At 28.9% G+C, this 10,990-nt stretch overlaps 2 protein-coding genes across 2 annotated transcripts; one reads left to right on the forward strand and one right to left on the reverse strand.

The window, feature by feature from the left end:
* Positions 1-1,360: 1,360 nt before the first annotated feature.
* On the reverse strand, positions 1,361-3,487 carry LOC100527212 (uncharacterized). The gene is made up of 4 exons (NM_001249546.2): positions 3,348-3,487; positions 3,110-3,228; positions 1,945-2,072; positions 1,361-1,804 (listed from the first exon to the last, which is right to left on the reverse strand). The coding sequence occupies exons 1-4, from the start codon at positions 3,397-3,399 to the stop codon at positions 1,690-1,692; spliced, it is 414 nt and encodes a 137-aa protein (NP_001236475.1). The 5' UTR covers positions 3,400-3,487; the 3' UTR covers positions 1,361-1,689.
* A 5,284-nt stretch (positions 3,488-8,771) lies between these two features.
* On the forward strand, positions 8,772-10,783 carry LOC100795383 (F-box protein PP2-B10-like). The gene is made up of 3 exons (NM_001255934.3): positions 8,772-9,116; positions 9,591-9,709; positions 9,970-10,783. Exons 1-3 carry the CDS (start codon positions 8,874-8,876, stop codon positions 10,379-10,381), a joined length of 774 nt encoding a protein of 257 aa, NP_001242863.2. The 5' UTR covers positions 8,772-8,873; the 3' UTR covers positions 10,382-10,783.
* The last annotated feature ends 207 nt before the right edge of the window (positions 10,784-10,990 follow it).

Here is a 10,990-nt window from a genome sequence, read left to right on the forward strand (position 1 = left end):
ACTTTAGAGTTTATAGTTTTGCATTGTAATTTAACTACTTAGTAGACTTATTATTAGTTATTATTAAAGACTATTAGTATTTTGTGTAGTTTAAATATTTTACATTATCAATTATTTAGAGTCTTTTGTTTTTTAAAGACGAACCAGTTCAATATTCTATCAGTTCACCTTCACTCAGGATAAGTCAAGATGTCTAACCCATCAAGTTTAAACAGGTCGTCCCTCCCATTTTTGGAGGGCCAATGACAAGATGGGCCAAAACCATCGAATCAATCCATTTTGTCATCCCTAATCACAAGGCAACCCAAAAATATCCTAGCCAAAAAAACTTCTTAGGAAAGGAAGGAATTGTAGTTAAGTTCTTTTATTAATAAGGGGTCTATGGGCTGTGGGATTAGTAAGGGGAGGGTGTCAACTTAATTGGGATACTCCTATTTTTCTTATACCTCTTTTTTCTCCTTTTCAGAAAAAAAAAATGTTGTAAATTGAAGTGATCTCTTAAAAATTTTGTACCCAAAAAGTGGCTTGGAATTATAGCATTACCAATTCCAATTAATATGTGTACTATTTATTCACACAAAAATTACTTCATTTTCTTATTTTCTTAATGGTTAATGATTAACATTTGTCTATAATTATTAGTATATTTTGTATCAAGTTGTTCTAATTTAGGGGTGTTTGTGATTCAATTTAGTTTGATTTTTCATCAAAAATTTATTCGAACCAAACTTAAAAAATATATGTTATTTAATTTTCATTTAAAATAAAATTTGAACCAAACAAAATCATTATTTTGTGTTTGGTTGATTCGATTTTGCGGTTTCTACTAGAATATTATTTCATTAAAATTTATATACTTTCTTTTTAACTTTTAAATTAAATTACATTAAAAAATTGCTAATAACAATCTATCAAACTTATTAATATATTAAATCTTCTATAATAAAAATCTATCAAATTTTTATTAATTTTAAACCAAATATATCTTATAAAAATCATCAGAAAAAGAAAGTAATATACATTACATATAAATTATTATATATAACATTACAAAATACTGTTAAACTTAAGTAATATAAAAAATATATATAACATTAAAGTAATATAAATATTAGTGTAAGTATTATGGTTTGATTTCAAAGATATAAACTGCACACCGAAATAAAATATCCAAACAAATTTAAAAAGTATCATGATTTAATTTTTGATTTTTTTAACGATTTTTAATTTTTATTTTGGATGAGTTTGAATTTTAATGCGTGTACTTTAATCTTCTAATAGTATACCAAGGTGCAAATTACATTTTTCTCGAAATTATTTACAGAAGGGTAATAAAGAAGCTGGCGAATAGCAAGAGTACTCGCAAATTAATAAGCACATCAGATTCATTCATCTACTGCAGAACACAGCAAATTAATCATGCTTATAAGCACTTCAAACAAAACCAGACATTACAACACAGTGGAACTGCAGAACTAGCTAGTACCCGATCCATCATTACAACACGGACGAGAGACCAACGAAGCTCACCATTAATTGGTTCAATACTTCGCATATTATATTATAGTATTCATGTAGATACGAACGCTAGTACTAGTGAAAAAATATATGTACATATATGGTTGAGTAGTTTTATATAGTAATTAGTTAGATTCATATATATATCAAGCACTAATTCCATCTCGGGGGTTAAATTTTGATCGATGATCCCATGCTTGTAACGTGAAACTGCGATTTGTACTTATTGGACACAGCTTCAGTCACTGGAGGCTCATTCAGAAATGCCCAGCTACTCTTGGTCCACCTGCATGCACCCAATTAACCATATCCAAAACATAATTAAATTTATATGATCCGAAATAATTAACTAAATAAAAGTGTAATAAAATAAGTCAATTAATTGTACAACTATAAATAACTGAAAGAGTAAAATAAAATTTATACCAGCCATTTTTCTTAATAAGATGCTCCAAACTTGTGTCTATGCCCATATTTAAGTAGTCCCGTGCACGGGTCACAGGCATGGTCATTGACTTCTGCAACTTCTTCTCAGGTTCTGTGCTTTTGCTAGCCTATCCGGTGTGCATCATAAAAATCACAAACCAAAAAAAGAAGAGTTTTTAGACATATAGTGTGTGAAATATATAAAAATTATGCTAGTACAGACTTTTTATTATAAAAATTAATATATCATGTAGTACAGGACCGTGGCAACTACAAGGCCAGTTAGGTTGTTACCTTAGGTCAACAAATCATCTAAGGCCCCAAATAAATTTCACACTTTTTAAAAATATACTATTATTTGTTATTAATTTGAATTATTATATGATATTATATATTATTATTTTTATTAGTAGGACTATAGTTTTAAAATTGTATTGATTGAATAATTGAAAACTTTGGAAGGAGATGGATTAAAAAAATATTATATTAATCTTGAAAGATTTTAAGTTCTATCAAGTATTATAATATTAAATATCTAGATTTATTTTTAAAAATAAAGATATTACAAAAAATAGAGACAAAAGAAATTCATATTTCATTAAAAATATTAATTATTTCAAAAGATATATTTTTCCCCCAAATACATACATTGTTTTTAAAATGTTGTTGGTAACACTTGTAATAATTAATGTTATTCTTCAAAAGTAATTTTTTAAAATTAAAATTACTCAAATGATATTAACCATATTAAAAGATACATTAAATGTTTTTGTCGTTATAAATACTGAAAGTAAAAGGTTAGAAATGCTTAATATATAACTTTGATTAATAATTTTGTAATTGATAAAACAAATTAAGATTTGACAAATTATATTAAATTAATCTTTAAATGTAAATTTTTCCTAAGACTTTAAAATGCGTAGACACAACTCTAATAAGAAAGATATAAGGTGAATTGAACGGTTGAAAGAGAAAAAAAAATATAAAAAAGGCGACATGTTTGATTTTTTCTACTAATAATGCAAACTAACATTGATAAAAAAAAGTATCATATAGTAGTTTAGAATATTAATTAGATGGTTTATGTATTGTTTATTTCAGAGAAGAAATAAAAAAGATGAGGGAGCAATTAATGGCAAGTAATGTAAAGGTTTCAATTTGAAACCTGAATAGTCTCTGACAAGTTGGAAATAGCTCTAAGGTGTTCTTCCTCTATCTTCTTCTTTGATTTCCAGTAAGCATCAATTTCATCCTTGGTGAGTGAGCGGTTCCTTTTAAGTGTGGCTGAAACATTTAAATTAAAAAGCTTACCCTCATCAGAAATTATACATATACTAGCTTTTAACATTGGCTATCTTACAAAAGATCGTCTTTAGCACAAAGCATATTTTTTGATACTTTACCTGATTGAGGATCTATGTGGGTAGAGTCCCATCCTGCCATAAGGGAACCCATTGTTTTGTGTTGCAGTATGACACTATGAGACTATGGGTAACCACAATGTCTTTCTAAATGGATAAATAACCAACTCAGCTACTTTGTCATCTTCACACAGGTATGTTATATTTTTATATAGTGGTTGATAGTGGGGATGAGTTTTTTCTTTTCTTTCTTTGGTCTTATCCCTTGTTGATGAAAAGATGGGATGGGACCCACCTTAAAATACAATGCTGATCCTATGATTCCGATTGAATTAAGAAAATGAATATTCTGGACTTCAGTAATCTAAGGTAGCCCACAGAATTAGAAGACAGGGTGGCGATCTTACCGACAATTTTTGGTTTTAACCATTTAACTGTTGTTGTTTTTTTTTGCCTTGTCTTGAACGGGTAATGGGGCACAGCTGAAGCATGGCGTGTGGTTATACTTTAAAGTCATTGCTGTATTTTTCATGTATTTTGTTTAAATTCATTGATTATTAGAGCAATCATAAAACTAAAATTCATGTTTTGTTGTTTGGATTAATTCATATGCTCAAGAATATGTATAATTTGATAATATAAAGCTAAGCTTAAGATGTTTCTTCAACACGTACACTTTTTTAAATGAAAATATTTTTAAAAAGTAAACCGAAATTTAAGTGAGGTACTTGTTAAATGAAAAAATAAATGTCATATACTACTTTATAAAATTTATGAGTTTCATTCATCGTCATCGTCGTGGTCATCATCAATAATAATAATAATACCGATAATGTGTTGTCAATATTTCCACAAATTTGAATCTGCATGACCCCAACAAAAAAAGGCATTACGTACAGGAATTGCATTGTGCACCAACCACCTTAATTAAACTTTGTATGATAAATGAACTTAATTTATAAAACAATATCAATAACATATTTTTTGCATGATTGTTAATTTTTTTATCATTATGTACATCTTATATAAGTTATATATACTGAAAATATAAACCCACTTTGTTAAAAATAAAATTGGTATAAATTTGTTAATACTTCAAATATAATTAATGTATTAATTCCGGTCAACAGATACACATGGTGGGCGTTAATGTAGTATTATAAATTTTTTATTTTTCTAAGTTGGATTTCAAGGAGCGTGATGGCATGTAATGGTCATGAATGGTAACTTGCCACTGTAACTCATTGACAAGTGTATTAAATCATTTTAAGTAATAAAGTTTAAAAAGAAAGATCTAAGTATTGAGTCTACATATTGTACTTAATTGATGAATACCCAATTTACAAATAAGAAATAAAGAATGACAACAAAGATAAAAAGAAAGAAAGAATTTGAATTTAAAAGGACAAGAGTAATAAAATAAACAAGATTGATGTAAAAGATAATTTTAAAATGTAAATATGTTGGGGCTTAGCATGCCTCAAATTTTTACCCGAAAACACTCAATCATTGATGCAATGTTAATATTTTTTTCTATTAATTGTTTTTCCAATTTTCACCCGAAGACACTCAATCCTGATCCCTCACGATGAAGGACTTAATTTATTTATTCTCTCCCAAATCTCCATTTGCAAAGATTGAATGGTAAATCACATGAAACATGAAGATGTATGTAGAGGTAAAACAAAGTCATTCTATTCCTAATAATGAATTGTTTAGATGCTCTTTACCAGTTCTTTAGAAATTATCATTTCCTAATGTATAACCCTTAAAAACTAATGCATGGATGACCAGACCATACGATAAAGATGAAGAGCAGAAAAAAGACAATAGAAACTGAAATTGCATTTAATAGATAGTAAGAACAGTTACATTACAAGGACATTGACTCTGCTAAGTTCCTAAGAAAAGAGGTTTAGCCTCTCATAGCCATGAGAGACTTTACACTTTAAGGGCTAATGGAAGAGGGGGTTGGATGACTAGAAGCAAGAAAGGGGGGAATGACTAAAGAAATATGGTTTCTCCTAAGGGAGAGGCTGAGGCTTTAGACTCAGTGTCTTTCTCTTCTACTTCCTCCTCTTTATATAGACTCTAGGTAGCTTAACGCTGACTTCGTACTTAGTGCGGGCTATCACGCTAAGCGCGTCTTTGGGCTTCGTTGTGGACTTTTTGCGCGCTAAGCCTGGGATTGCCTGCTAAGCACGGGCACATGCTAAGCCTGGATTGCACTCTAAGTGAGTTGTCCTTTCTTCCAGTTTTTTTCTTCAAGACTTTTTCTTTCATTTTTTTCATCAATTTCCCTTCAAAGCATTTAAATTCTTCTTCTCTTGACTTCTGCTAATAAAAAATTATAAAAATGTTAATTTCTTTACTATTTCATTAAAAATAATAATAAAATGAAGAAATTACACTCATTAATCATTATTAACCAAAATTGATTATCAAATTAGTTCGAATTTCACAATTATCAATGTCTTATGCAGATTCTCTTCAACCAAATAATCTTATCTTCAAGAAAATATACAAAAGGTCAAAGCTTTCCCGCTCTCTCTCTCCTTTCTTGACAAAGATTTGTTTATTTTTTAATTTCTATAGATTTTTTTTAGGATAGATACTAAGAAAACGAAAAAGAAATTATTAATAATAGGAGAATATCAAAGATGAAATAGACACTTGTATATTACTAGATACCTTAAAGAGAAAAATATATTAATATAATTTTATAGAAAGAGAGATAAAAAAAGGGGTGTCAATTAAGTATTTCTGATATGTAATTGTCATTGTGTCAATATATAACTACTCAAGTATCAATGGATTAACTTGGTAAAAGGGGCATTTGCTCAAATATGGTTTATTTATGAGAAAAGTGGATGGAGTTTTCTTGAATTTTATACCTTTTCAAAATATATATTCTTAAATTTTAGCTTTATCCTGCTGTACTTTTTAAACTTTATTCTAAATAATCTTTAATTTCTAGTTATTAATGGTTACAATGGTTTCTTACATCAATTTATTATTATTTTAAATTATTAATAAATATTATTAGTTGATTGTATTAAATATCAACAAAACAATTAAACAAAAATAGAAAAATGAACACACTAGTATACAAATATTTTTACATAATTTACTCCAATTTACACTGGATCATGAAAATTGATGTAAAATGTGATACAATGACACTTTTATAATATTGAGACGAATATTCTATATCAATTTTGAAAAATCAATCTAAAAAACATTTTATAGATTTATCGTATTAAGAATCCATCGTAAAAAGTATTTTCTTGATTAATTATTTAACGATGGATGTAGAATGTTGACAGCCTAAATATATAACTTTTGAAATTTTCCATAAGATTTTCTAGATCAATCGTACCAAGAATTAGACTAGTCTAATTTTGATATTGTTTGCTACTATATATTTTCACCATGATTTATGCTTCCAATTATTTTAGTCATAGCACTGTTTGCTTAACAGCATTAATGGTTGTTAAAGATGGGTAAGAAAGATATCATGCATGAAAAATAAAAGAGAAATGGTTCTTGTGTACCTTCATATTATTTATATGGGTCGAATATCAGAATTTTTTTAAAAAAATTAAGGATAGGAATAGTACTGGGAAGGGATCCCAAGAAAATGGAATCCCCCAAAGACCCCAGGCAAAACCCACCTTGAATATCATTCAAATATCAGAATTTGATTACTATGTAGTTTTCATTTTTATTTTCTTTTAATTTAATAGAAATTCAAGTTTTTCTTTTAACGTAGCTTGCCTTTATTTCCCCCCATATTTTTGTTATTATAAATCTTTCAATTATATTCATTTATCTTTGATAAAATTATTGCCTCTATATTGTACACTCGAACACTTATTTTCTATTTGATCAAATCTAAAAATTACAAGAAAATGGGTGTCTGTGTGTACAAAGCAATGATAATAGCTTTTGATAGACATAAATGAATATACGCTAAGAGTTTATAATAACATAAACGTGGAATAAAAAGAGAAAGAAGACTATCTTAGAAGATGGAATTGAAGTTCGATCTATTAGACCAAACTAATAAAAAATACAAAACATGTACTCCCTCGGGAGCTAGCTAATTAAATACTCCATAAGCAAAATTAACTAAGTAAATTTAAATAATACAATTTTACAGAAACATATCTAATGAAGTTATATTTCTACGAGAATATATTTTTGAAATAAAATTATATATTTGAAAATATTCTATTAAAACCAAACAGGAAAATGTTTTATTTCCAGAAAAACCTACATAAACATTCCTGATAATTTCTTTTTTGGCAGAATATTGTATTTGTGTTTTGTACAATTCCAAAAATATTTATGATCAATCAAATAAATTTTAATCAATTTTAAGAGTCATAATTTTCGAAATCCATATTTATCAAGAATCATGATGTTCAGACAAAAAAAAATTTCTTTCTACCAAACACACCCTTCAGTAAATTTGAGATTATCTTATTCTTGTATTTTATACTTTAGACTAAATTGCAATTTATGGTGAGATTTAATACTCAGAACAATAATTTTATGTGTTTATGTATTTAACTTTTTATTTAATAAGTGTTGGTATTTCTTAACTGAAAATTTAGTTTAGAGAAAATCGTGTTTAGGACTATTCTTACTATAAAAAATTGGCCCTCAAACCGTCCAAGGATTTTAATTGAAAGTGAATATGGTTGCCGATTGGGTTGTTGGATAGGTTCATGCATTAACCATAAGTTAGGTTAGGTGCCCACTGATTACAGCTGGTTGTTGGATAGGTTCATACATAGTTTTGTACTTTAGGTTTGACTTATAAACCTCCCATAGATTACAAAAAACAAAACAAAAATAGCCCTTAAAAAATATAACAGGTAAAAATTGAAGAGAAAATGGATTAAATACTGAAAAATTAAAATATCTTACATAATCATTTAATTATAAATTTAGTATATATATATATATATATATATATATATATATATATATATATATAAATTTGTTAACTTTTAAAATAATCATCTTAAAATAATTTAAATTGATTACATGTACTAAACTCAAAATTAAAATAACTATTCTAACAAATCACAAAAGAGATATTGTTTAAATTAGAAATTAGATATATGCCTTCCCCTCCATATTCTTGAGTAATCTTTCTCTCAATTAAGATCGCATTTACTTCGCAGAACGATTGGAATTGTGTAATGGTACGTGTACTCAATGGAGGACTCATCTTTAATTTCAACCAAATTAAAATAAAAATAAAGGGAGGTCTCATTTGGACCAATCCTCATTGTTACGTACTAAAATAGTTCGTGTCATGAGATTCACGTGTCACTTCAAAACCTTAATTGATGTATCTGGGGGCTACCGGCCTAACTTGCAAACTTATGGATAAAGGTATATTATATTATTACATTATATCATATAATTATCCAAATTGTACAACATCCTATGCGTCCAAGCAATTTAATGTATATATATAAATTAGCAAGAAGTGAAACAATTATTTAATATAAGGTAGAAGATAGCTTAGCTTCAGCATCATAGTTGACATTGATGGAGTTGCAAGATTTGCCAGAAGGATGCATTGCAAAAATACTGTCATACACCACTCCTGTGGATGTATGCAGGCTCTCCTTAGTTTCCAAAGCCTTTCGTTCTGCAGCTGAATCAGACACTGTGTGGGATTGTTTTCTCCTTTCCGATTTCACCTCTATCATTCCTATTTCCTCTACCTCTAAGAAGGATCTCTATTTCACTCTCTCAGACCATCCCACCATCATCCACCAGGGTAGAAAAGTAAGTGCCATTTATTTCTCCTAGCATTTGAGAAATTATTATATATACCATTACGTGTTTATGGTCTCCATCAATCACCATATGACATGTAACTGGATTTCTTTTAGTTGTTACGGTGTTGATTAGTAGCTACATGACATATAATCAATTTTTTTTGTTAATTTACATAAAAGATTAGATTATGTACATATTTGGTTTATAGTTAAAAATGTTGTGATGCGTGTTTCAATACAAATTTAATGGAGAAAAATAAAATAGACACAAAATTAAGAGTCTTAATCCGTTGACAAAATTTCAAACGTAATTTTGCAACTAAAAACAAAACATGCTCAATGTATTGTGAGAATTGACGGAAACTGTAATAGTCTAGGACTATATAATAATTATGTTGTGGTGGTGGTTTGTATAAAAAAAAATTCAAGCATTATTGGTTCAGAGTAAATGAATTGTGCTGTGTTACTGATATTAATGCAGAGTGTTCAATTGGACAAAAGGACCGGAAAGAAGTGTTGCATGCTTTCCGCTAGAAATCTGACCATTATATGGGGTGATACTGTTCAACATTGGGAGTGGACAAGCCTGCCAGAGTCCAGGTTAGTTGATTGATCCCAAGTTAAGGGAGTCTAGTTTAGTTGATTGAGAATGATGGATACGTGAGTTATTTTAAACCCCCTACATTGTCTTTACTCTTATGAATTAAAAAAAAAAAGTTGATTAATCCTAAAGGTTTAAAAAAAAGTACTAATTTTGCAACCTTAATTTTAACTGCAACGACAAAATATAACTGTATGTGATTGTACTTGTAATTGTAGACGATCACAATTTGAACATTGATTGATTCATATGTTGCCAGGTTCCAAGAAGTTGCTATGCTTCAGGCTGTGTGCTGGTTTGACATTAGTGGGAGCATAAATACTCTTACCTTGTCCTCAAATACTCATTATGCAACTTTTCTTGTGTTCAAGATGATCAATGCCAGTGGATTTCACTACCATCCTACAGTGTTATCAGTAGGTGTTTTAGGAGGCAATAGCAATACTAAATATGTTTGTTTGGATCCCAACTTAAAAGGCAATCATCGCTTACAAGAATTACAATTTCCTAAAGTGAGAAGTGATGGGTGGTTGGAGATTGAGATGGGAGAGTTCTTCAATTCTGGCCAAGAAGAAAAACAGGTGCAAATGAAAGTCATGGAGACAACAAGTCATATCTGGAAGTGTGGTTTCATTCTTGAAGGAATAGAAATTAGGCCTAAACATGTCTGATATGTGAAACAAGTTCTTAGGCCTACCCATGAATCATGATGGAAGGGTCTTTGCTAGAGTGCTGAGTGAAACTAGAAATAATATTAAAATTAGTTATTGTCTTCATATAAATTTAGTCTCATTTCATAAAAAAAAATAATTCTAAAATTCTATATAAAAAAAAGGAATATTAAAAACCAAAATTCAGATGGATTTCAATTAAAATAGTGAAGTCACCAAGAGATTAATCTCAGTCATTACCAAAATGGTTTCTTTCCATAAATTGGGCTTGGTCTTTTGCAACGAGTTGGTAATCACTCACTCGAATGATTGATTGGGCTGGTGAGTTTCTTTTCTTTTCAACCCTTGAAACTTGTAATTGGGCTATGGCATTATCAAATTCTTTGAATCAACAACTTAAAGGCTATTGCTTCCAGCAATCCATTTTTGTCTTTCGAAATATTCAATGTTGAATGTAATTTTACATTCCGAAATGCACTCCATTTTTTGGCTTCTGAAATGATCCATCCAGAAGGTAAAAAAAATTCTGGAAGAAGTGCAGAAAGCAACTGCCTCACTTAAAATGAAAAAAGAGAAACAGTGAAGTATATTTGTTGGCCCATTTGCGTG

Source organism: Glycine max, chromosome 14 (assembly GCF_000004515.6).
Source record: "Glycine max cultivar Williams 82 chromosome 14, Glycine_max_v4.0, whole genome shotgun sequence".
Classification (NCBI taxonomy): domain Eukaryota; kingdom Viridiplantae; phylum Streptophyta; class Magnoliopsida; order Fabales; family Fabaceae; genus Glycine; species Glycine max.